The sequence below is a fragment of the Lacerta agilis genome, chromosome 10 (genome assembly GCF_009819535.1).
Source record: "Lacerta agilis isolate rLacAgi1 chromosome 10, rLacAgi1.pri, whole genome shotgun sequence".
NCBI classification, from domain to species: Eukaryota; Metazoa; Chordata; class Lepidosauria; order Squamata; family Lacertidae; genus Lacerta; species Lacerta agilis.
The window spans coordinates 21323677-21351411 of NC_046321.1; the positions used below are offsets into that span (position 1 = coordinate 21323677).

General features: G+C 44.3%; 1 protein-coding gene across 3 annotated transcripts in view; it reads right to left on the minus strand.

Annotated features, from left to right (window-relative positions):
- Positions 1 to 23487, minus strand: part of KIAA1549 (KIAA1549 ortholog) — a 106703-nt gene extending 83216 nt beyond the window's left edge. For all 3 annotated transcript variants that reach the window (XM_033163121.1, XM_033163120.1, XM_033163122.1), the window contains exon 1: positions 23127 to 23487. In XM_033163121.1, coding sequence (XP_033019012.1) covers positions 23127 to 23382 — 256 coding nt within the window. In that variant the 5' untranslated portion in view covers positions 23383 to 23487. The remainder of the gene's footprint in view (positions 1 to 23126) is intronic.
- Positions 23488 to 27735: the final 4248 nt, after the last annotated feature.

Below are 27735 nucleotides of genomic sequence, written 5' to 3' on the forward strand. Positions count from 1 at the left end.
CGTTGTTGCTATGGCTGTTGGCTATGCGGATAAAGCTTTTATCTAATTGGACCCGGAAACTGTACGCCAGCTCCCTTGGCCAGTAAAGCGAGATGAGTGCCGCAACCCCAGAGTCGTCTGCGGCTGGACCTAACGGTCAGGGGTCCCTTTACCTTTACCTTTTTACCAAACTGGGATGGGTAGCCAATGCAGCTGAAAACAGAATTGGGATTCATGATGACCGTAACAGATTGGAGAACTGGGCCCAAACTAAAAAAATGAATTTCAATAAGGACAAATGTAAGGTTCTACATTTAGGCAGGAAGAACCAGCTGCACAAATATAAGATGGGGGACAACTGTCTTGCCAGTAGTACATATGAAAAGGATCCAGGGGTCTTAGTAAACCACAAGCTTAACCCGAGTCAACAGTGTGTGAAAGAGATTGGGGGGTGGGAGAATTGATGCTTATCTTTATTGTTAATGTGAGCTGACAACCTTTCTTTTCCCCCATTTGTTTTGTAAGCAACTATATACAGAGAGAAAGATAGTTTTATTAGCATAAATTAGTGCAACTGCCTGAAGTATGTAAAAACTACAGCCAGGGTACTGAAATCTGAACTCTCCACATACAGACCTCCCAATAATTGATTGATAGATAGATGGATGGATATACAGATGTGAGAAAACTTTGTACTAGACCTCAAGAAAATCTTGTCAACCTAAACTGAGAAGCATCCTTAGGATAGCTCTCTCTAAATTAGCATATTATCCTAGCTATGCCTTTAAGACAGTGACACCCAGAAAATAGCTGGTGCCTATTTCATACCTTTACAGAGTTACTAGATTAAAAAAAACATGCTGGCTCAGTCAAATAATCAAGGGAAGCATAATGCTTCGTTCTAAATCACTCAGAGAAAATTCTGCCTTTCCTCATGAAACTTCCATAAAATCCAAGACCATCTGCTTGAGATTTTACTCCACACAAAAGGAAATTGGCTTAACGGACATCTTTTCTTAGAGGAGCCTCAAAAAGACCTGTTTCTGAATCACTTTGTAAAAGAAGAAGAAGAAGAAGAAGAAGAAGAGTCCATAAAATAAAAAGTATCAACACACAAGCTGTGGACTAAAAATAACAAAGTTAAATCTAGGCAGATGATTCAGTTATAAAGTGACATAACGTCAGGCCCAAGCTGCATTTTTACAATGCAAAATTAATTCCTGAAGGGACTCTTTTAAAGTTGACTGGAGGACACATTCAAAAAAAAACCCAAGAACCTTTTCCAGTTCCCATCACTGTTTCTGAACCAAAATCACAGCAAGACAGCTATTGTCCAACAATGGAAGGCACAGTCTTCGCCGTGCTTACATTAACACAGACATGCGCCATATTTATTTCATCTATATCCTGACTTTCCTTCACAACAGAACTCAAGCTGACATACACCAGATTCCCAGATGGTCTTTCTTCCACCCAGGCAGATCAATTGGAGGGTACCAGGTTGAGGAAGGGGGAGGCACAGCTTCCAAAAATTAATAATAATAATAATAGTGAGCCCATATAGAGTACATCACAGTAATTTTATAAGTTACTATTTAACTTGGGGTAGGGAACAGGATCCAGCCAGCAGGTCAAATCCTGACCTCCCCCACCCCTGCGAGCCACATTGACAAGTGGGGGGGTGTTATTCCCCTGTCAATCACCTGATATCACCATGGCATCAGGTGACCCAACTTCAAAGGAAATAATCAGGAGTGCTCTTGCACCAGGAGGCAAAGTAAGGTCCAGCTGCAAACCCCACGAGATTAACTTCACTCACGACGAGGCATCATGTATTGCTGAATTAACCTGGGGAATTAATTGCTCTGAGGCACCTTGGAAAGCACAGCAAAGATTATACAAATTCATGCTGCCTGTTTTAACAAATGGCAGTTAGCCAGCACCATGAAGTAATCCAGACTTATTCTTCAAGTATCTGGAAACCTTTAGCGCTGCTGAATCTGAAGACTAAATGACAGGACCAAGGTTGCCATTATGCTGGCTTTGTTGGCTTTTAGTTTACCCTTCTTGATCCAAGTGGGATGGGTTCATGTCAGCAACTGGACACTGTCTTAGGTGGTACATAAATGGAAGGCAAAGACATACTCAATGAATTCAATTACTTGACAACAGCCATCAAGTAAATTAAACAGAACAGAACAGAGGGAAACCACATTGTTTATAAACTCTCTTTCCCACCTCAGTGAGTCATCTGTGCTCTCCTCTCTCATCCCACTCTGGTCCTGCAATCTCTCATGCACCAGCTACAGTGCTTCATTCTCAGCTTGTATTAAGGCCAGGTTCCCTCTTATATCTAAATCAGTAAACTCTGGCTTAGTCAGTTAATAAATCAGGATGATAAGCCAGAATCAGAGGAATGTTTGGCCCCAGCATTCATTCCTGGCTTCATAAACCTTATAGTTTAAAAGCTGGGAATGATTGTGTGAACCACGCTTAATTCTGTTTTTAGTGACTGTCTTCAAGAAACGAAAATGATGCAACTGCAGGGGAAGAACCCAAGAATGTCTATGTTCCTCGGAGTCTTAACTTGTCATGGTGTACTTAAGGCCATTTTCTACGTCACTTTTAGATATAGCAATGGGACACATGGGATGGAGGCAATGGGTTAGTTCGGGTGCAATGCCAAGCTGTGGTTTGGGGCTGTGCATCCTCTTCTCCCTTCCTCTGACTGCCCCATCAGTTTCCATTTAGTGCCAACCCATAGTGTGCCCTCAGTAGGCAAGCTGTGGTTTACTTAGGGGAAACCACCGTGCAAGGGGGAAAGTGAATGGGAGACCAAGGCTCACTCGTACAGTACCAAATGATGGTTTGGCCAAATATTGGAACTAACCGAGGGTCATGGATATGCCAGAATCAAAGCCAGTTAATCCTTTGCAGGGGAATGCATAGTCCTTTGAACTGGGTCTAGACAGCAGCATCAGTGAACTGCAAACTTTGCAAGGAAATAAAAGCATTTCACATATTGCCAACGAGTTTGAATCCAAAAGAACTTGGCCGGCAACTAGTACCAACAGCTTTCTCGAGAAATTTAAATTAAGCAAAACAGCCATGCTTGATCTTTAAAGTGATTTACCACCCACAAAAGTATCCCATCTTAGTGCTGCAAGATCAAATGTATTTTATTCTGTTGAGGAATAGCAAAGAGATTACCTCAGGCAAAAACCAGAGCAAGAAAAAGAAATCTCCCTATATCCTTACATGCAGGAACCTATCTATGATCTCAAGCTTTTCACCAGCCTTAGAGGCTTGCGTTTTAAAATGTACCAGATTAATATGAAAAAGAGAAAAGCAAATCACACTGATCAATGTGATAGGCTGCTATCACAGGTGCCCCGAAGGGTTCATCATCTTTAGGTACAAAGGATCTCAGAGACTGGCTATGCTTGAATATTGAAATAAGGGCTCAAAGTCCCTGGGGAACTTCTAAAAAGACATGCAGAGATGCTGAAAGCCAGGTAAGTCCAGGAGCCAAAAGGCTGATGGCATATTTTTCAAAGATGTTAACATCAGCAAAAATGATTCTGCACTTCTGGAGAATAAAGGAGTGTGCGTGTTATGTGCTCTAGCTTTTTTAGGCCACCGCCCCCCCTCCAAAAAAACACCTTAGTGAAGATATCTATATTAGAATGGGTCCATGAAGCGGTTATTGCCTGTTACGGAAGAGGGAGGTGCTACCAGCCCTAAAGGAGGTGGTGGCATTTCCTTCCCTTCAGGGGAACTCCCTGGACCTGGAAGTGTTGAATAACTACCACCCAGTCACAAATATTCCCGTGAGGTAAAGGTGCTCAAGAAGATGTTCAACAGCAGGCATGCATGGAAGAAACAGATTATACATTCTAGCTTCATGCCAGGTTTGGAACTGAAACAGCCTTGGTCATCCTGGTTGATGCACTTTGTAAGAAGAGGGAGCAGTACGACTCTGCTGGTTCTCCTTTACCTTGCTGCTACTTTTTATCCTGTTGACCATCCGTCTGGACCAGCTCCAAAGGTTAGGTGTAGGGGGCACTGCATTGCACTACTCCTACCTATGGGGCCTTGTCCATTGTGGGGAATGGGGAGCCACTGTTCGGTGCAATGAGAACTGTGCTATGGTGTCCCACAGAGAACCACCTTACAAGGTCAAACCTAACTCTCCCTCCCTCTCTCCTTAATGTGTAACAGGAGAGGCAGCTGACCTGAACTGCTGTCTGGGGCAACAGACTGGCTAGAAACTGTGGATGCAGATGCAGTTTGAGGCACAAAGGTGAGAAGCACCGGATTGGTTTCCTGATTTTATGAGGAAATATTCAACCTGTGCACACACATGCAAATGGCGTTTGACATATTCCATCTTCATGCATATGTACAGGGATGCTGCATGTGTGGATGAGTGAGGAGGGGCTACATGTACTGGCGCTCCTCCAAACACTGGGCCAGATCTGGGGAATAGGACATGGAGCTTGGTTTCTCTACACACGTGCAGTCATCCAAAAAGATGTTGGCCACACCTAGCAGCCAGAGAGATTTACTATGCTCCACTTGGAAGGGAGGAGACATGGAGACCTGAGTCTGCCAGGGAGAGATCAGTTCCTGTTCTCTTCTCTCTCTCTCTCTCTCTCTCTCTCTCTCTCTCTCTCTCTCTCTCTATCACCTTCCAGGCAGTGCTCAAGTCTACATGGAGTCATCACCTTAAGAGTTCTGAGTAATGCCTCTTGCAAAAGACTATTGGGTACAATTTGGACTGAGGAAGTAGGAGTCAGAGGAGAAATAGCCAAGTCCGTAGCAGCCCATAAGTGAGGAAAGGAAAATAGCTCTTGCCCTGTGCATGAATCCAGGTGCCAGACACCCCATTTTTTAGGTGGCAGTGGCTACTGCGTGCAGTATTGTTTTTCACACTGTTGTTGTTGTTGTTCAGTCGTTCAGTCGTGTCCGACTCTTCGTGACCCCATGGACCAGAGCACGCCAGGCACGCCTATCCTTCACTGCCTCCCGCAGTTTGGCCAAACTCATTTCACACTGTAGGTGACAGAAAATGCTGCAGACCTAAATATCTTTCACCACCATATCTTTTCTGTGCTGTCCTGTTGATTTTATTCTGGGTGCATAAAAAAATTAACTTCCAGATGGGTAGCTGCGAGGGATAGTTCAAGACATTTGCTGCCCAACGGAAAGGACAAGATGATGCCTCTCATTCCACAAACAGAAGCTGATTAAACTGACAGTTTCTTCCAGCATTGGCAATGGAATAGCATCTTCCACAGCACCTAAGGGCAAGAAGCCAGTTCAGGGGAATGCTGGCCCTGCCAAAACTGCCACCTGAGGTGGTTGCCTCACTCTGCCTAACAGTAGAGCTAACCTTAGTCTGTTGCAGCAAAAAAACAACAAAGAGTTTTGCAACACCTTAACGTTTAAGAAATTTATTGTGGTCTGTAACTTTTGTGGACCGCAGACCACTTTATCTGACGCATGCATTAGTTGATATGGACTGCAGCCCCACAAAAGTTCATAGAATCATAGAATTGTAGAGTTGGAAGGGACTACGAGGGTTATCTAATCCAATCCCCTGCAATGCAGGAATCTTCCGAACCCATGACTCTGTCTAGGGCAGGCATGTTCAAAGTATGTTCTGGGGGCCTAATCCCCAGCCGGTTTTATCAAGCTCAACAAGTTCAATCCTACAAAAAGCTCAACAACTTTGGTCGGCCCTCATGCATGTTGTTCACTTCATCAAATCTGGCCCTCTTTGAAAAATGTTTGGGCACCCCTGGTCTAGGGCATAATAAATTTGTTAAGTCTTTTAAGATGCCACAGGACTCTTAGTTGTTATTAAAAAGGGGGAAGCTAATCCCATTGCTTTTCTTGTCAGCTGTGGCACAGATACTCACTTGCAATAGCAATACTTCCATCACAAAGCTTTTCACTTCAAGGCAGCAAAATGCACCATGATATGAGCAATTAATAAGTTCAGTTGGGGGTGTCAGGGTGCAGAAGTGCAGGACTTCAGAGTGCCCACAGCACAACACAATGGTGCCAAGAAAAATACTTCACAGGAAGTGCTGATACTTCTTAGTGCTGTCACTGCAACTCTGAAGACTTAATTTGACAGTAAAGAAAATATTATCCGGAATATGTCTAACTAATAAAAATTCCACTCTTTTGCCAAGTGGAAAAAGTGTCCCTCTCAGCAATAACAAACCTGCTTCATGTAGGGCTGCATAGCTAGACAACTCATTTAGTGTTAAGATCAACAAAAGCTTATGAATATCCATAGGGCCAGTTAACTTGGCTGGTTATTCCCAGGCAGCGGGGTGTCAAAATGATGAATGGGAACCTCCTTCAATAAGTTCCTTTTACTAGGTAATTTCCATGGAGGGTGTCGGGACATTTTCATCAGCCAAGGAAAAATGGGAGGCCAGTATGGTCCTATTTGAATTAATTTCACCTGAGCCAGGAGGGAATTTTCCTTGCTGCTCTGGCTACAAAGAGACCGGCAAGTAATTTTTATTAAAAGGTCCATGTCTGCCATCCAAAATTTCTGTAATCCAAAAACTTATTTAGCACACATTTCATATATATGAGAGATGGGAAATTGTTTTTGCAGTACTGAAAAGAAAACTATGAAATATTCCATAGGCATCTTAGTTCTAGATATGCACAGCATTAAATTGTTCCTATTTAACAGATACAATACCAGTTTCCTTACTTCACATACCAATAACTGGTGTATAATGAATGTGCACAAACACTAGGCACGAGTACAATAGGATGCAATCGGCTGAAAGTGCTGACAGCAAAACACAAAAGAAGGTATTCTAATAACTTTGTTAACACATACCAAGTTTTGAATCTCTGGAAAAAAATAATACCCAGAAGTTAAATTTTCAGTGAATACAAAGATGTGCCAAATGTTTATCGTTATCGGTGGGCAAATTTACAGTTAAAATTTGCATAATGTGAGTCACCAGGCACCACGGGAATGCAGATTTGCTCACACTGTGATCACTTCAATCAACGCCACATGTACCTCCTGCGTAATAAATGCTGGAGATCAAGCATATGACATTAAGGCAGGTTTTTGAAGGCTGCAGAGTATTCTGTGGCCTGCAATCTGTTCGGTCTTCTCAGCCTCTATCAATGGTGACATTAATTGCCCGGAAAGCAATTAACGCAATTTAAGGGCTGATCTCCAGCCACCACCAAAATCCAGATCAATTCAGTGGTTTTTATTTTTTATTTTAAGTATTTATCCTCTGAAAAGTACTGTACCCTATCACCAGATAGGAAAAAAATATATAGTTACCACGTCACCAGTAAGAACTATAGTTGGAAAATAGCCCAAGGCACCATGCCTTCACACGCCAACAGGATTTTCAGCACAGGAGAGTGTACTGCGAGGGTGCAGTGCAAGAGACAAACAAAAGGGATGACAAGCTGTAGAGACAAATTAACTATCCTCTGGTGGATGGCAACTTCTTTTGTCAGTCCTTGCTTTTTATGTATAAATACACAGTGGTTGTAGAGACAGGAGCAAGAGCACAGTTCTCTAAAAGTCAAGAGGACTGTGGGAGAAACTGCACTGATTTGAGTATCTTCCTAAGTTTATTTTATCTACCTACCTACCTACCTACCTACCTACCTATCTAAATAATTTACAGACCATGCTCTTCATAAGAAATACAGCAAGGTAGTATCCAACGTAAAAAATTAGACTAGCTTTGGCTACAGCCACACCATAGATTTAAAAGCACTGGGATGCCGCCGATAAACAGTCGTGGCTCCCCCAAAGGGATTCTGGGAACTGTGGTTTGTCAAGGGGTGTCAAGAGTTGTTAGGCAACCCCTACTTCTCCCTGCTCACCCCCAGCTACAAATCCCAAGAGTTCCCTGGGAAGAAGGATTGATTGTAAATCCGCTTGGACAACTGTAACTGTGAGAAAAACAGGGGTCTCCTAACAACTCTCAGCACCTCATTCATTCTCTGCATGAATGACCCTTTCTCTTTCTGGGAGGAAATAGCCACGGTGCAACATTATGCCTACCTCAATGCAAATCCTAACCACGGTTCATGTTAATTGGCTGCCAGTTTGTTTCTAGGCACAATTCAAGCCACTGGCATTGGTGTTTAAAGCCTTAAATGACTTAGGCCCCAAACATCTGAAAGACCATCTCAAGTTCCCCCTGGATGCTGAAAGCAGCAGGGGGGGGGTGCTTCTTGGTAGCTCCACCTCCCTCAGAAGTTTGGGGTGTGGCATGGCCCAAGAGAGGGCCTTATCTGTGGCAGCCCCTAAGTTGTGGAATTCCTTCCCCACAACTTCTTAACCCATAAAACTTTTGGCTGATGCTGAAGACACACCTCTTTACCCTGGCCTTTGGCCCTTGAGATGTGTGTTTTCAGGGCCAACCCTATTCCGGTGACTGTACTCTGGTTTTAACTGGTTTTAAATCTTAATTTTAAATTGTTGCAACCTGACTTAGGAACGGCTGGTGATGGGCAGCACAACAATAATTTGCAAACTTTTGGAGAAGTATGGCAAGCAATGAGGGGTCGAGTGATACTCTGCTAATCGGGAATAGGCTTCTGTGAGCATCCTGTTCACCAAAACTCCATGTTCCAAACCATGGATGTGCCACACCATGGAAATGAAGCCATGGGATAACTGGGCACACTCAATTCACTTCAACTGAGGGTGCAGCTGTGAACATGCATCTTTTTGCCCCCACCAGGCAAAGCTGTGGTTCTTGCTGCAGCACATTTAAGCAAGACTCTCTCTCTGTCTGAAATTTCTAAGATTTCCCCATGGCTGAAAACTTGGCAGCTGTTGCTTTGTTGCATAACTGGAAGGGGAGGGAGGAAAGAGGTGGTGTCCGTGCTCCAAAACATGCCAAAATTAAAATATTAATAACCTACCCAGCATGAAAGGCAGAATAATACAGTATTAACCCAGCACATTTCATGAGCTGGATTTTCTGGACAGGCAAAGGGTGCCTTCCACGATGAATCTGTACGAATGGAGTCTGGAATTTGTAAAGGTGCTAGATTCCAGAATATGGTATACATCTTGTGTCCTTTAATCCTTTTCCGTGGCTCACAGCAGCCACTAAATTAAGAAGCAATCTCACTCGAGGGATACACTATATACATAATGTAACAAATACAAACCGTCTTCTTGACAGCTGAGGGGCTCTGTGTGCATATGATACCCGAATCTTGTTGTATACAGTTTATTTTAGACACAGTCCGCTGCAACAGAAGACTTAAAGAAATCCTTGATGGATAGTTTGCTTTTACTCAGAAATATTTCACAGCTGGTCCCAAGTTGCAGCAGCATATATGCTATGAGGCAAAAAGCATTCCCAACATAGTCAGCTGTGTCTGTGAATGATGCCCTCTTGTTTAGAAAAGCCAAAACAGTGCTTTCCTGAAATCACATTCAAGAAAGAACAGTGTAATACACACACACACACACACACACACACACACAACTGAAATGATAAAACTCATGGCACCTGCATATGGATCCAAAATTTCTTCCGATACGTCTCTCTGGGTGTTAGTTATTTCAGCAGCCCAACATGAAGAAGAAGAAGAGGAGTTTGGATTTGATATCCCGCTTTATCACTACCCGAAGGAGTCTGAAAGCGGCTCACATTCTCCTTTCCCTTCCTCCCCCACAACAAACACTCTGTGAGGTGAGTGGGGCTGATAGACTTCAGAGAAGTGTGACTAGCCCAAGGTCACCCAGCAGCTGCATGTGGAGGAGACGTGAACGCGGTTCCCCAGATTACGAGTCTGCGGCTCTTAACCACTACACCACAATGGCTCATGGTTTTCAGGCCTTGAGAAATTGCATTCTTTTCCGCCCATAGGAATTTTGCATCTTTGACTGATCCTCTTAGAAGCAACTCAAATCGTCTAAGTGTGAAGGTGAGGAAGTCACCTTATATAGCCTCCTATGAAGGGGCAGGGAAATGTCATGTGGCATAGCAACGGCACACATTTTGCAGGCAGTCAAGCCAGTGTTTGAAATTAGCCAGGCACCAGGCGCATTTTGCACCTGCCTTTCGACCAGTGAAGATATCTGGGCACCAGAATGGTGCCTGACATCTCCACCATCTGGAGGCGCATGCCTGGGAATCATTGGTTTTGGAATAATATCCTTAAGATTTCTACCAGTTATGTTTTATCTGCACAATCAGAATGAATTTCTGGAACCAAAATGCTTTTACTGTGAAGCCTGAGCAGGAACAGTCAGTCACCATTAAGAAAAAGATGACGGAATAGGCCAATGTATATGTGTAATGTCCCTGGATCAAATGACTTTTCTTCTTAACCTAGGCTCAGGATTGTCATCTGAACTAGCCAGGTGTTTAACTAAGAATCAATCAGAGTCAGTCCATCATTTGAAAAACTTCAGAGCTGTATTGCCCCAAAATGGCAGCTAGACATTCCATTTTGGCGACGATAAGCTTAGTTTAAGGAGCCATTTGCCCCATAGCTTTTACACCTGAGTTTCTAACACTGAGTCAGACGTTCATGTACTAATGTCCTAAATTCTCAGGTGCATGGGTTACTGTTCCACAAGCTAGACTGCTTCGGCACATGTGCAAGTAAATCCCCACATCTGTATACCCCCAAAAAAGTGATGTGGGGATTGGGCTTTAGTCGCATGCTGGGGTCCCCTACCACCATTCCTACTGAACCCCACATAAAATGAAACATTATTACAGACTAGAATTTTCAACACGCAAGGTGCACTACAGTCCACCTGTAACTTCAGTGTAAGAAAAAGAGGTTCCAGGGACTTTTTTATTACTATTTAGCTTGCTCTGTGTTATCGACCAGCATGCAACATGAACCACCACAATTTGAAAACCCAGGCTAAAATATAAACCTCCCATGAGCCGCCTTATCAGCAAACAGCCAACTGTCACTTATAAATCTTGTTTTGTAGGCTGGGGCAGCGGTGCTTTTTGTGTCCATGTGCGTCAAGAGAAAAATTATGGATGTTCTGTTTTAGGCTCTGTGGAGAATGCAAGACAATGCCGGGGGTGATGGGGAAGGATTGCTGCTGTTGTTGATCAGCCCTCTATTTCTTTCCAATAATGAAAGTGGCCCATAAATATAATTACTTGTTGAGGTCAGCAACTCCAGACACTCTTGACAGCCAAGTAAAGCCTAGCAACAACCTAAAAGGAGCAGGTAGGATGAAACAAAATTAAGGTGACAAAATTCTGTAATTTTGCCCTGGCATCTTGTGTCGAACGGTCCTGTCTACTGCTCAGCCATACTATGGAGGTTTCCCCCCTTTCCTTGTTATTTATTAAATTTGCATACAACCCTTAATCCAAAGATCCCTGGGCGGTTCACAGAAGAAAACTACAAAATGAGAATATGAAATACATAATAAAACAAAAAACAAACCAATAGCCTCCTTCCCACAAACATTTAAAAAGCCATACAGGTGGCGACCATGTTAGGCATGTCCAATTGATGTGAAGGCTGATGTGAGGGTCCTTTTGGACCCAGAAGACGGCAGAACAGGGGTGGAATGGAAGGCAACAGGGGTGGGGAATAATGGGGGGTAGGATGCTTATACATGCTCCACCAGGAACTGGAACCCCTGTGCAAAATGGTCCCCACCTGTATTGCCTACCTTCCTCGCAGTGCAGGGCCCAAGATGACCCACTGTGTAAATAAAAACAAATGCAGCTTAAAAAAACACTGATTAAATAAGTAAGTAAAATTATTAAAAACAGCACTAAAAACTCTTAAAACCATTTTAAAGTACCAGGGGGACAGGAGACCAGAAGAAGAATGTCCACCATTAGAAGTCACTGCCACCATAGCCAATCAGTGGCCAAGGGCCTGTTGGAATTAAAAAAAAAAAAAAGTACCGGTATTTGCCTACCTGCAAAAGGAAAACAGAGAGGTAGCCAACCTAGCTTCCCATGGAAGAGAATTACACAATCTGGGAGCAGTCACTGGGAAAGCTACTATAAGAATTTGGTCTCTCTTCAGGCAAAAATTACAAATACTATACAATAGTTTGTAGAGAGCACTGCTACTTTTTACTTAGTACAGTATTTTCAAAGCACTGTTTGAAAGGAGCATTTCAGCCATTCAATGTTCAGCGAAGTTCTTAACTTGGGCAAAGGGTAAAGGAGAAAGGGAAATCCTCACTGTAGACTCATGTTGCAAAATCTGATTACTACCCAGCAGAAAAAGGGAGGTTTGCTTTAAAAAGCCCCTTCCGGCCCTTTAGGAAGGAGGGGGGGGGTTGCAGTGGACACGAGCCCCACACGTGCGCAGGGGATGATTGCATCCCCTGCCGCCACTGGCTGATCCCTGGGTGCGGTGCCCGGCTAGCTGACCAATTGGTACAGCGGTCGGGCGTGGCCGGCTGCATTTGAGCCAGCCCGCAACCTGGGCTCAGCCTCTTTCCATCGGATCCCAGCGGTTAGGCATTGGATTAGCTTAGGAAGGTTGAAGGTGGGGGGGGAGGTTCGGCCATCCCCTCCCCCCAAGGCTTTGAAGGGTACTTCAGCAAATGAGTCCGTGGGGCGTGTCCCTGTTCGAAGCCGTGGTTGGTGAGGGCTAAAGGCACGCCCCAGATCGGTAATCACAGGGTGAGTCCCTAGCTGATGTGCGGCAGCAGGGCTCTCACCCATCGGTGGTTAACCTTTCCCGGACTGCCAGCACAACGTGCTGGAGTCGGATATAGTCGGTAGTTCCAATGCCTAAGACAATACCGCTCAACATCCGTAACCAATAAAGTTGTGGCCTTTTCCATGCCCATTTAACCATGCCCATTTAACCTTATTTTGCTGTTAGCAAAATTAAGAGCTACACAGAGCTGCATATAGATGGGGTTGGTGGGCGTAAAGCAATAAAATAATCCATCTTTGAAGCAATAGAAAAGAGCAGTGATTACCCCACTTCTAAAAAATGATACATAAATTTACTCGTAACTAGAGATTAATGGGAAATTTAGCCCTGTAAAAAGGGGGGGGGGAACCACTCTTGGCATTCTGTTATTTCATTATTTGTCCCGTACGATTAATAACCTTCCTTTGGGTTAATTTTTATATTTAGTAGATCCCATGCTATTGTTGATCTTTTATATTGTGTTTTTAAGGTTGTTGGTTTTGGTTTTGGTTTTTAAAAGCGTTCCCCACTTTGAGAATTCTTGTGAATTGGGAGGGGAAAAAAGATTATAAATTTTCCAAGTAAATGCATACCACATGATCCTTGATTCAGGACCAGTGTGAATTTGTTATATGTTATAACTTGTAAACTGAAGGTATACAAAAATCACTGTGGGGTTTTGTTTGTTTTCCAAATATAAAAACTTGAACTAAATCAGTTTTAAAAAAATAAAAGATAGATAGATAGATCTTGGTTCTTTGAAGAATCCTTAAACATTATCTGGTTTAAAATGATATCTGAATGCAACAACTACCGGTAAATATCCAAGTCACTAAATATCGCAATCTATTTAAACTGAATCCAAGACTATCGCACACTGAGTGGTGTTCAACTAGATTTTACTCAGAGTAGACTCATTTGCATTAATATATGTGACTAAATTAGGTTCATTGAGTTCAATGGGTTTATTCTGAGTAAAGCATAATTGAACCATTGCCATTACACGTGAATCAAGCCAAACTATGGTTTTGCCATTCATGCCTGCCATTCAGGCTTGAGGGAAACACTAATTCCCTACCTAAAAACCCTCATTTGATCAAATCATTATTTGCTGTTACATCCAAATCCTGCAAACAATGGCTTGTTTGAAATGGAACTGGAACCTGTAGTTGAAATGGATTTCCATTTCCAGGATGAAGAGTAACTATTGGGACTATAGGAAAGAAGCACATGGGTGAATACTACGACTACGACTACGACTACTATTACTATTACTATTCATATTACTATCTTGGATGAGAGTCCTGGAAGAGCTGCTCCCTGCCTTGCAGGCCTTTTCCCCACCTAGCCTAGGAGAGTGGTGTCGTGACTGATTCCAGCTACAAGAGGTAGCCAGACTATTGCGCTGGGATATTGTTTGTGGAGGGGGGCATAGTTGGGAGTTGTTTTTGCTGTTATTGAATTTAGGTTTTTTGTATCTTTCTTTTAGATCTTATGATTTTTGTGGAAATTTGATTGTATATTTTTAATGTTTTATTTATTATGACTACTTTTGTTATGTTGGAACTGTGCATTTTTTTCATGTTGTAAGCCGCCATGAGCATGGTTTGAACTATGGAAAGGTGGCATACAAATAAAATTATACATTATTATGCATTATGTATTATTATTACACCATCAGCAGGTCTCAGGGTGTGTTACAAGCATTTCAGATTCAGTATTAAAAACAGTTAAAACAAATTTACAGTCATGGGAAAAGGCTGAATCCTGGAAACATAAATCTCAGGTGTAAAACACCAGGCTAAAGAGTTGCATCTTCAGCATCTGCTGAGAACTACATAGTGAGGGTATTGAATACACCTTTGTGGGAAAGGAATTCCACAACTTAGGGACTGACACAGAGAATATCATCTCCTGGGCTGCCACTCTTGATCACCTCTGAACTTCTGAGGGCAGCAGAACTACAAAGAAGGCCCATTCTGCTGATCCCAACACCAAAGATGGACTGTAGGGAAGAAGATATTTGGGGCCTAAGTCATTTAGGGCTTTAAAAACTAGCAAGAGCACCTTGTATTCAGCCCAGAAATGCAGCTGTTTTAGAACAGGGGTTATATGAATAAAAATCATGGTCTTATGCTAAAGGTCCCATGGTCAGTGAGTTAATGCTTGCTTTTACAGTCATACCTCGGGTTACGGCCGCTTCAGGTTGGCACCGCACCAAACCCGGAAGTACTGGAACGGGCTACTTCCAGGTTCAGCACGTTGCGCATGTGCAAAACCACTAAATCGAGCTTCAAGCATGCGCAGAAGTGCTGAATCGCAACCTGTGACTTGGCGCTATGGGTTACGGACGCTGCGGGTTGTGAACACGCCTCCCGCACAGATCGCGTTCCCAACCCGAGCGTCCACTGTATATGTAAAGTGAACAAACTAGAGGCAAAAAAACCCCTCAAATATTATTGGGATTATTATGGATGTAGAATGTCAACCCAACAGTACAGGTGTTTAATTTCTGTATCATGGAGTGACACTAAACCATAAATACAAGTAAAAGCCCCACTAGGTATACTTTCATTCTAGTGGCAATCAATTAGTTTACATGCCTATTCAGAAAAAAAAATGTTTTACAAATCTGGAAACTTTACCACTAACTGGTATAAGCTGACAATTTTATTCTACATAACACAATAATTATTCTAGGATTGGTAGATGTGAGGTAACTCTTGACATAGCTGAAAGGACGATTCAATCTAATATAAAAGCCTTCCATAGTTCCAGTTACAGGTGGGTAGCCGAGTTGGTCTGCCATAGTCAAAACAAAATCGAAAATTCTTTCTAGTAGCACCTTAGAGACCAACTGAGTTTGTTCCTGGTATGAGCTTTCGTGTGCATGCACACTTCTTCAGATATCTGAAGAAGTGTGCATCTCTAAGGTGCTACTAGAAAGAATTTTCGATTTTGTTTTAATATAAAAGCCGTTAGTTTTGCTAATCGTAACACAGTGCAGCATTTTAAAGTAGAATACGACTTTTGTTACTGGTTAAATGAGGCAATGAAATAAGCAAGTAGCTTATACAGAAATTGTGATATGCAATGAAGCAGCTCAGGCAAAATACCTTAAACATGTTTTGGAAACAAGGCATGAAATATAACAGTGTCATAACAGGAATGAATACAAGACAAGACAGCTCTTTAAATGGCATCATGCTGAACAGGAGAGTAGCACGATGAGCTTTTCCTCACTGCCAGGTTTATAATTACACAACAGAAGAAACAAATCTCACCAGCATGTTAAAATGAAATAAAAAAGACCCAGCAAAAACAGAAAATACATGAAAGTCAAGAATCGCCCTCAGCGGACAACAACAACAACAACACAGCCACTGCTAATGTACTAAAAAATACTTATTTCTGTGAACTGGTGTTTTTTCTCCTGAACAACCTTGCGAACACCCCAGATATACAGATAAATCACAAGTCTAGGTAAACAGGAATCCGTTTGCAATGTGGAAATAGTAGAGGACCACAAAGAAGACAGCATATCCTTGACTTCAAGATTTCAGTCTTAACTGGGAACAGCGAGCAAGCCAGAAAAAGTTACCAGAGTGGGATATAAGGAAGCAGGGCCTAGGGCTAGGCACAGATTACCTATCTAGTTATTTTTAATTGTGAAACCAACCTTGTTGTTGTTCAGTCGTTCAGTCGTGTCCGACTCTTTGTGACCCCATGGACCAGAGCAGCCAGGCACGCCTGTCTTTCACTGCCTCCCACAGTTTGGCCAAACTCATGCCAGTTGCTTCGAGAACACTGTCCAACCATCTCATCCTCTGTCGTCCCCTTCTCCTTGTGCCCTCCATCTTTCCCAACATCAGGGTCTTTTCTAGGGAGTCTTCTCTTCTCATGAGGTGGCCAAAGTACTGGAGCCTCAACTTCAAGATCTGCCCTTCCAGTGAGCACTCAGGGCTGATTTCTTTAAGGATGGATAAGTTTGATTTCTTGCAGTCCATGGGACTCTCAAGAGTCTCCTCCAGCACCATAATTCAAAAGCATCAATTCTTTGGCGATCAGTCTTCTTTATGGTCCAGCTCTCACTTCCGTACATTACTACTGGGAAAACCATAGCTTTAACCAACATAATGAGTAATTATTTGGGGTCCCAATATTTAATCTTTTCTTCGCTTTAGGTTAACAGAAAATAAAAATATTTGGAAAATTAGCATACACTCACGCACCCCATCAAAGAGACTACAGCAGGCTCCCAAGTATCTCAGATTTCTTGTTGCATGTTCATTTGGATTGCCTCTTGGCCTGGGTACTTAAAGATGAATGACTACCCAGAAGGAGTTGCAATTGTACGTAACGAATTGGGTGCCTCATATCTTCCTGCCTACTATCTTCTTGAGTTAGACTTCCATCCTTAAGTTACAGTATGACAACCTCTGCACACACTGGGCTGTATCCAACACTCCTGCTCAGTACAGACCCACTAAAATTAATACCTATGACAATCCTTTGTTCCTTACTCTCCTCCTCCTCCTTTTTTCTTTGTATTATTATCATTATCATCAACAACAACAAAAATATTCATCCAATACATCAAAGAAGTCTTAGAGAGCTTTTGGATAAAGGCTCTTACCATTATCTCTCATACAGCAATCAGTAACACCAGATCCAGTCTTGGCCTTGCTTTTGACAAAAAGCAATGCAGATCCAATTGTATCTCCGAAACCCTGTTCTTTCTATTACTACCTGGTAGTTGTGGCAAGAGAAATGGAGGCAGTGAGAGATTTTACTTTCTTGGGCTCCATGATCACTGTAGATGGTGACAGCAGTCACGAAATTAAAAGACGCCTGCTTCTTGGGAGGAAAGCAATGACAAACCTAGACAGCATCTTAAAAAGCAGAGACATCACCTTGCCGACAAAGGTCCGTATAGTTAAAGCTATGGTTCTCCCAGTAGTAATGTATGGAAGTGAGAGCTGGACCATAAAGAAGACTGATCGTCGAAGAATTGATGCTTTTGAATTATGGTGCTGGAGGAGACTCTTGAGAGTCCCATGGACTGCAAAAAGATCAAACTTATCCATCCTTAAAGAAATCAGCCCTGAGTCCTCACTGGAAGGACAGATCCTGAAGTTGAGGCTCCAGTAATTTGGCCACCTCATGAGAAGAGAAGACTCCCTAGAAAAGACCCTGATGTTGGGAAAGATGGAGGGCACAAGGAGAAGGGGACGACAGAGGATGAGATGGTTGGGCAGTGTTCTCGAAGCGACTGGCATGAGTTTGGCCAAACTGCGGGAGGCAGTGGAGGATAGGGGTTCCTGGCGTGCTCTGGTCCATGGGGTCACGAAGAGTCAGACACGACTGAATGACTGAACAACAACATTTCCCTCCAGACTTACAATTCCCAGAGTTCCCTGGCAAGAGGGGTCGAGTGTTAAACCACTCAGAATTGGAGCTCTCGGTGAGCCAGTGTGTTATTTTCCAATTTCACAGCAGAATCGCATTTTTTAAAAAAGATAATTGTCACGACTGAACGACTGAAGAACAACAAGTTGTGGCAAGAATATCAATAGCCAGTCAATGGAAATCTTGCTCACCTTCCTCAGTTGGTTATTGGTTTGGTAAGGTCTGGGATATAGCTGTCTCTGAGCATCCCACATATCAAAGGAAAGCAACTAGGGGAGAATCTAAATGAGATCATTTTTATGCCAATTGGTGTATGTATGCATGCATGTATGTATGCGTGTGTGTGTGTGTGTCATCTATATCTATCTATATCTATATCTATACACACACACACACACACACACACACAGTCATACCTTGGGTTGTGAAAGCTGTGGGTTGCGTTTTTTCACATTACGAACACGGCAACCCCGGAAGTGTTTACTTCCGGGTTTTGCTGTGCGCACACGCACAAAAGCACTCCTCGCAGTCTCCACATGTGCAGAAGCACGATATCGCCACTCGGGTTGCGGACTTTTCGGGGTGCAAACGGCACCCCAGAACGGATCGTGCCCGCAACCCGAGGTACCACACACACACACAGTGGGTGCTCGGGTTGCGAACACGATCCGTGCTGGAGACACGTTCACAACCTGCAGCGTTCGCAACCCATGCCGCTGCGCATGCGCGTGACACAATGCGCAAAGCACGGTTTAGTGTTTCTGCACATGTGCGAGCGCCGAAACCCGGAAGTAACCTGTTCCGTTACTTACGGGTTCGGCGCGGTGCGCAACCTGAAATCACGCAACCTGAAGCGGCCGTAACCCAAGGTATGACTGTATACACACACACATATCAAAACAACAGAGACAGACATAAACCCCCAATAGTCCAATTAAGTTTGTGGAGAGGGAGATTAGGATAGGGATTTCTCGAAGCCTTGGGTTGTGATGATAAAAGATGCATCGAATGAATTAATGTAGGGTATTTGTCTCCCTTTTCCTGCCCTTATCTACTCTAGCTTTCCTTTTTGCCCCTTTTGTATCAGTATTTTCAATGCTGTTTAAATTTTGTCTTTATTTTTAAAATTAATAGTTTCTTTTTTAAAAAAAACATTTTAACATAAAATAAACTTAACTGTTGCAACAATCCCAATTTACTTGTTACAACAACAAGGCATTTTCTTGAGCCCTGTTACTCCAGTACAGTATATAAAAAACATATTCCATTTCGCTATAAAAAGATTGTTCCATTACCTTCTCTCCCTAACCGTTAGTATATTAGTTGGTTTAACCATCTATACAATTCCCCTTTATTTCAGTCTTCAACAGTTGGGAGTTCTTGTTTTCTTCATATCAACGCTCAAGCAGCTACTAAGAGATGCACTACCAGTTCTTATGCTCCTTTAATTTTAATGGGTCTACTCAGAGGATAATTTAGAGGGATACAACCCACTGCTTTCGTGGCGGTAGGGGTAATCATATCAGCTGCCCATGTGCATCCAGCCTTGCTGCCCACAAATCACCAGCTCTCTGGCTCCACTATTCCCACACCTGTCTTCACTGCAGACAGGAGACAGCACAAGCACAGGGAACAGATTTTGCACAGCAGCAGGAACACTGTCTGTGGAGAAGTAAATTTTGATATATCAAGAAGAAAGGAGACAGGCGTTCTGGTAAAGGAGCCTAAAAGAGAACCAGGAAGAATAGACCGAGCTGACAAAGGAAGCTGGAACTTCTTGGATGCAAAAGAGAAGAGGGATGGCTTGCAAAAGCAATGCATGGCAAACTCTGAAAGACATAAATTACCTAGCAAACCTTAAAAAAGGAACACCACCCATCTTTTCTATGCAAGAAATAAGAACTGTTTCCACCTTATGCAACAGTAATATGTATGCAATGGTTAACACACATTAAAATTAAAAATATATTGCATTTGGCCTCGACACTGTCTTTCAAAAAGGTTTGGATACATTTCCATTCTCTCTAGAAATGGTACAGCCCAAATCCCTACAATCCTCAGAGCTAGAAGAGAAGCCCACGACCCATTATCTTTGCCAATCCTTCTCCCTCCCCAATAGCCCCAATCAGAGTCCTCACATTTGTCTCCAACCCACCCCAATTTCCCCCAGCCTAGTGCCTACAGCTACCACCCCCAACCTGGTGACCTCCAGATGCTTTGGACTACAACCTCCATCAAACGCAACCGGCATGGCAAACAGTCAGGGTGATGAGAGCTGGGGTCAAAGCACAGGATATCCCTGCATGTTCCCTCATCCCTGGCCTGGAAGAGCACTTGAGGAGGTCAATTGTCTTCAGCATACAAACTTCAGGAATTAATATCAGAAATCAACCTGCTGAAGAGGGGTGATCCTGAGAAGCTTTCCTCCTCCTTATACAAGGCATTCGACAGAATACATCCTTGTTCGCTCAAGCATTGGCAGGCTCTTGCATCACCAGCTCACTTGCTTTTGGTTATTTGCTCTTGGCCTGTATGATGTGTGTATTTCTAATATAGCTTTATGATGTTTCATTGTTTAAAATTATTGTTCACTGTGAAGAGGACAACTGCACCTCTTAGGGAAGAGCTGCAAAACCTAAAGCAAGGGGCCTATGCCCCTTCAGATGTTGTTGGACTGCAACCTCCATCATCGCTGACACAGGTTGTACTGGTCAAGGCAGACAGAAACCAACAAAATCTGGGAATGCCAATGGTTCCTCATCCCTGGCTTACGGTCAACCATTGAGAAGGCCTGATTCCATATACCTACCTAGTTCTATTAGTGGCAGCATACAGTGCACAGTTCCCTTTTAAAATATTAACTGGCAGAGTATACAATAAGTGGTCCTTCAGATACCCTGAGCCCGAGCTGCTTAGGTCAAACCCTAAGGGTTGGAAATTGCATTTTGAATTGTGCTCAGAGACAGCAAGCTGAAGGGACTCAACACTTTCCAAGAATAAGAATACAGCTAGATTATCTACAATTCAGAGGTCAGAGTTTCCTTTGCTGAGAAATTCTTGTGCTTTGCTTGTATCTGAGGGAAGTTTTTAACACAGACATTATGCTTTAAAGAACGAGAAACCAAAATTACGTTTTAAAAACCTCATTACGACTTTGGAGAGGCTACTTCATTTTTAAAAAAAATTCTCAGGGCTTTTCACTGTATCATCTGGCTGGACAATGTTAGCAACACGAGCCATGCCAGAATCATGAATATGCCCATTGTCATACTTTCCAGTTGATGTTAATGAAATAGGAAAAATCAGCTGTGTGAACAGTATATTTTCAATGACACCTTCAATGTTGAACATCTCACTTGTGTGCTTGAAAACCATTAACTGCAATATATCCATACACGGTTGTATCTTTAATTTAGTCCACATGCTAAATCTGTCAAAATTACCTCTGATTTTCACCTTGTGTTTGACCCAGTTCAATGGCCAGTAAGATTAATGGAATGGTCCCTTCCCTTACTGTCATTCTTTTTTGTTAGCTTCCATTGATAAAATGTGTTTACAAATGCTAAGGAAGTAACAGTGCATTTATTAACTACATCCATTCAGAAGTAAATCATATTCAATTGAGGCTTACTCTCCAGTAACTGAAGTTAGGGCTGCAGCCTAAGACATGAAAAGATGATCAAAATGAAAAATTTTTGAATACTGCTTGGCTGTAAATAAGAAATTAAGCTTTTGTCAATGGTAAAATTACTCTTTCCAGTTATTTCTCTGGATGGCTGCTGAAAAAAAGATTTATTTTATTAATATCTTTGATAAAAAGAGAAGGAGATAAACTTAATTTCAACAAAAGCATACACTAGCAGGTGGTGACTGCTCTCTCAATTATGTTTTGTGAACTTTAGGATAACATTTTCCTTTTCTTAGAAAGAGAGCAAATAGGAGAAAGGGGGGGAGGGTCTACAAGTGGATGTCTGCATACGGAAACCATTTGCTGCAATTTAGCAACTGCATTATAATTCTGTATATTTTTCTATTATCAGATGAAAATAGTCTCTGCAATTTTAAAGTACTGAAAAAATACTAGCAAAGCACAATAGTTATTGTTTCAATTGAAAAACCAGACCCATTACGTGGTGTTTATTTTTTCTGAAGTGAGCAGTGTTTAGTCTTACAAAGTTGTATACTGGATTCCCTTCCTCATTTCCAAACTCTGCGGTTCCACACTGAGCTCCCAGTGAATATAATCTGGAATCCTAGAAATGCTACTACAAGCTAATAATACTAAAACTTTCAAAAGTGCCAAAGCATTCATTAAAAAAATATATACTCCACCATTCCCCAGAAATAAGCAAATCTCAAATGGGCTTCAGCTGTACATCAGCTTTCAGATGACGTCATAGATGACTGGATACCCAATTTCCAAAGCCATTTCAAGTTACAGTGTAGGAGCACAATTCTTATATTTTAATTCAATTCCAATAGACCCATCTGATACCTTTTTCTTTTGCTGGGGGGGGGGTGTTCAGTTATGTAACCCTAAAAAAAATTGAGTTTCTTATTCGGAGTGTCTTTCATTAAATAAAAATAAAAGATTGCTCTGGCTTACTTGTATATGCTCAGTGATTTAAAAAAAACCATCCAGAAAAATATCTCTGTGCACAGAATGTGCCCAAAATGACACACTCCCTTTTTATGTGGTGCATAAAGCACACACACAGCACAAGAAAAGAAGCTGTTCAGGTTTCATTGTCTTCACATTTTTCTAACATTACACTGGCTATTCCCCAAAACACCGCTAAAGTAGGGGGGGGCACTTTTATTGAAGAAAAAAAAACACAATTACAATTATAGGAAGAGACAGGAGGGGTTGATGCTAAAAAAATAAAATAAAAGTGGTCAACTGCAACATATCCTGGCAACGCAAAAGAGGAGAATTTGCAAGAGGTTGCTTATCTTGGCCTCCAGTGTCCCAACAAAAGAAGCCTGAGTGTAGCACCTAGATGCTAGGTAGCATCCGCCCAGGATTGAAGCCAGCCTCCCCCACATCCCCTTACCTGCTACCGGGGAAGCCAGAGAGGCCGGCAGAGACAGCAGCAGAGGCAGCAGAACTGGTAGACCCGTCGAAAGCACCAGGCGGCGGGCAACGCACCAAGGTGGACCCGGGCAAGAGAGCAGCAGCGTGACCAAGGCAACCATGAAGCATGTCATCCCATCCATGGCAAAGCCAAGCATCAAGTCATCATCTCGGCCACCCCGCGCACCCCCCAGAAGAAAGAGCCGGGTGGCCTCCCCGCTTCCTCCTTGGAGCATCCAACACCGGCAGGCAGGCGGGCGGGCGTCAGAGGCATGGGGAGGGGGTTACAGCGAGGCGCCCCCCTCCCCGGCTCTCCAAGCCGAGGCAGAACCCCCCACCTCCCGAAAATTGTTGTGAAATAAGAGGGCTCGGAGCAGCGGGGAGAAGCAGGTGGAGGGGGGGAGGGGGAGAGATGGAGGGAGGCTCCGAAGAACAAGTGGGGGGAGGCAGGAGAGAGAATCAAAGTGAGAGCCTGAACTATGGAGCGAGAGGAGGAGGAGAAGAAAAGGGGAAAGAGAGCCGAAACGGAGGGGAAGGAGTGAAAGGAGAGGCGATCCTCTTAATGAGAGGGGAAAGTGGATCGGAGTATCCCGTTGCCGGGAGATGCGGGGGGGGGGAAGGGTGGAAGCGGGGAAGGCGTGGGAGGATGGAGCCGGAGCAATTGTAAGAGATGGAGAGGAGGGAGGGGGAATGCTGCGCTGAAACTGGTGGGGGGGGGGGTGCAAGGCTGGGGGAGAGGGAGGTCTTGCACTGGGGTAAGGAAGAAAGGGGGGTGCACACAATTGCAAAGTGGGGGGGAGGAATCTATTGAAAGGTCACACGAGGAGGGTGGGGAGCTGCGCGTAAAGGGAAAGCGAGACCAGGGCGCCGAAAAGGGTTGCCAAGGAAGAGCCTGTAATGCCAGGAGGGGAGCAGGCAGAGGAGCAGGAGGCGGCGGCGGCGGCGGCGAGTGGGTCTGCGGCGGCTGGGCCGCGGCTCTCGTCTTCTTCCACAAGCCGGAGGGAGCGGGAGCAGGCAGGCTGGCCGGCTGGCGGGGCGCTGCTGCTGCCGCTGCCGTTCGCTGCTTGGCCTTTCCCGGCTCTTCACGTGGGAAGGCGGCGCTGGCTGAACGGGGGTGGGGGGGGGGAGGCTTCGGCGGCGCTGTTGCTAACGGGGAACCTCCCTCCTCTTCTCCTCCTCCCCGGCCCCTCCTCCGAGAAGGAGCCCGTCCTCCGGCTTCCCGGCAGCGCTCTCCCGGGCGGGAGGGAAGAGAGGGGAGCGCGGCCGGCGAGTGAGGGGTGGGAAAGAGAGAGCAAAAGAGCTCGGAGACTGGAGAGGGCAACACCTGCGCGCGCGCGAGCGAGCGTGTTTGTATGTACGCGCGGGCGGAGAAGTGACGCCCAGCTTGGAAGGCGCGCGCGCGCGGCACAACCAACTCCTTCCTTGGTCGGCCAGTGCAGGCCGAGCGCGCGCCGGGAAGGAGGCGGAGTAGAGGAGACGTTTTCATTAGCAACCCCCCCCCCGCCCGCCTCACAACTTGGGAGGGGGTCGGGAAGGCGGGCTCCTAAAGGGGGGGCGTCGTGATGTCACCAGCTCCGGCTCCGCCTCTCCTTCCTTCCCTTCCCCGCTGCGGTTCCGTGCGCTGCGCCAAGCGGACGAGGGGCATGGGAAGGAGTCGGGAGCGCGCCGCGTGGGTAACGGGGGAGGGAGGGAGGGGGCGCCCTTCAGCTGCGCGCAAGGGAAAGCGGGAACCTCCTCTTTGCGCTGCGACGGTATTCTCCGATTTCCCCCGCGCGCCCCGGCGGCATCCCCGGCACCGTCCCCTTTCCCGCCCAGCGCGAGAACAAAAGGCCTCCGAGGTCCACCTAGGATGCCGGCAATGCTGGCGCGGTAACCGAGAGGCATCTTTGCAGCGTTAACTTGTTTCTCTGCTGGGCCAGCCTCCCCAACCGAAGTAGATTTCTCTTCCCCGTCTTCTGCCGCCGTGCCACACATACATCATAGCGAGGAGGAAACGAAGCATTGTGCCGGCATTCGTCCCTTGTGATCCATTCAGATACAAGTCGCCCTCGATTAAATAGAGGAAATTGTAAAGTGGCTATGTAAAAGATCACATTTCTAGCCTGCCTGGTAACAGGAGAAGCTGAACAGAGCATCAGAATTTGTAGGCTCCTTACCAGCCATGTTCTACATGAAGCTGTATGCTCTTCTCACTAAAGAAGTAGGCATGGTCCAATCCTGCTGCTGTCTGCAGAGAATTGCTGCAGTGGCACCTCTTTAACAAGTGGCATAGGCAGTGGAAGCTGGCACATTAGGGCAAATGGGGCACTGCCCCACTGACTCAGCCAGTCCCCATCTGCCTGTCTTCATATATACTACATGCCCAGGGGGTGTTCTAATCTTGGCCATTCACTTCCTTTCCCTTGGTCTCAGTTTTGCCCTCTTAGCAGGGAAAAGGATGGGGACAGAACTGTCTTTCATTGGCTTTGGCTCCCCCTACTGTTAGTCTCCCTTGCTTCTGCCCTACCAGCCTGTGGGTACCAGCCACCATTGCATAAAAAGCATCAAATTGCCAAGCAGCCTCCTCCATGAGAGGTCCGGAGGGTGGCAACAGGAGAATGGGCCTTTTCTGCAGTGGCTCCCCATTTGTGGAATGCTCTCCCCAGGGAGGTTCGGCTGACGCCTTCATTATAGACCTTTAGGCACCAGGTGTAAACGTTCCTCTACAACCCGGCCCCTAGATTATTGACATCCAATGCTCTTCTAAATGGGGGATTATTGGTTTGTTGTTGTTATTTTTACTAAGTATTTTGTGGTTTTTATACTGGAATTTTATGTTGTGAACTGCCCTGAGGGCTGTATACAAATACATCAAAAGAAATAATACAGTAATAATAATCCTGTGATCAGATTTTTCCTATCCCTCTCTCTTTCTCCTCTTGTCTTACGATTCAGCGGCAAATAGATATTTGTGAGAAAGAGGCACGACAAAGTTGTTTCAGTGTGTTGAGTTGCTGCTGAGTGACATTTGGTGTCCACACATTCTCCGACTGGACTTGGTGGTTTTCTTGCAGAGTTGCATCAGCAAAGGGAGGGCCCTGCCACCATGGATGCGATTGTACCTATTCTAAAAGGGTTATCAAATGTGATAATAGCCAAAAACAACAACTGCTGTCAGTCCCTGCTTTATGGAATGCCATGACATCAGAAACCTATAAGCCAATCCCCTCTGTCACCTCAAACCTATCAACATGCACAGCAATTGGTTCACTTCACATTATGGAAAAGGACAAAAAATTCTAGATTTAACTACCGGGGAGGGGGGAATGGTCAAGAATGAATGTGAATATGCAGAGGAGAGAACAAGAGATCCTCACCATTTAACCAGCATTTGAGCAAATAATTTCGTATGCTTTCCTAAACAGTGACAGACTTGACAGTATGTCAGCCGGTTCCGGATAGGTTGGAGGCCTGCCCTGGTTTGAAAACAAAACAGAAAGAATAAATAAATACATGACTGAATTTTTAAAAGGACAGGTACCCCTTATAAAATGCCTGTAGGATTGCAATTTAATGGGCTTGTGTATGGTGTGCTCTGTTAGAGCAAATGAGGATTAGATCATAAGAATACTTTGAAGGTGTGATGGCTCGCGATGAATAAGAACTTTGGAAGTCATTAAAACTCATGAGGATGCAGGGTCTCCTCCCCCCCCCCCTCCTTCCCTTCGCAAATTAGTTCTGGAGAATCACCAGAATCATTCCATGCACACTCTCCCATGCATTAATACTTAAGAAGGCACCAGGTGCAGTTTCTGCCACTTCCCCGCTCCCCAAGCCAGTGGAAGGACTGCTGAAAGGAGCAGCTGTAATCTCTGAACAAAACTACCCTTCTTTCCCAGTAGCACTTTATGCAACAAAAAATTAAGGTCACATAAAGGACAAGCACAGGAGTAGCCCTCCTTGGTGAACATTAGATTAAAATGAAAAGCAGCTCCCGCCCCGCTAAATAAATAAACAACCCCCTTTACTTTGAAATTCCAATTTATTTATTTTTTGGTGAGGTTTGCAAGTAAGAACCAGGGACAAGAGATTTCTTTTAAAGGCAACTCCATCCAAAAGATCACAAGTCTCAGCACACAGTTCGGATCTTCTTGATTTTCTTTTCCAAATGCATGACTGGAAAATCTAGATTTACCCACAGACCCAACCAGGCATGCATCTTGGACTTCAGATTCTTAGGGGGCTTTAAAATATCTGGAGGAAAAAGAAATAGATCCTGTGCTGCCACCACCACTCCCCCTCACCCCCAAAAAACATACTTAGCCCAGGAATTGCCAAAATGAGAAATACAGCACAGGAAAAGCTCTTGCTGGTGGCCCACGCTACTTTATAGCAGCATTGAAATAATCCTAGCAAAATCAGGAAGGGGATCGTCTCTGGCATCCAGGCAGATCCCAGACTTAATGCAAGAGCAAATGCTTGTTGCTGTGTCTTTATTGAAACAATAGCCCCATATATGCCCACCCAATTGCTTCAATCTGCGGAACTGGCATGGCTTAAGGTGCCACACAAGTGCTCATTTTGCATTTGTAAGGAAAAAAAAGTATTTT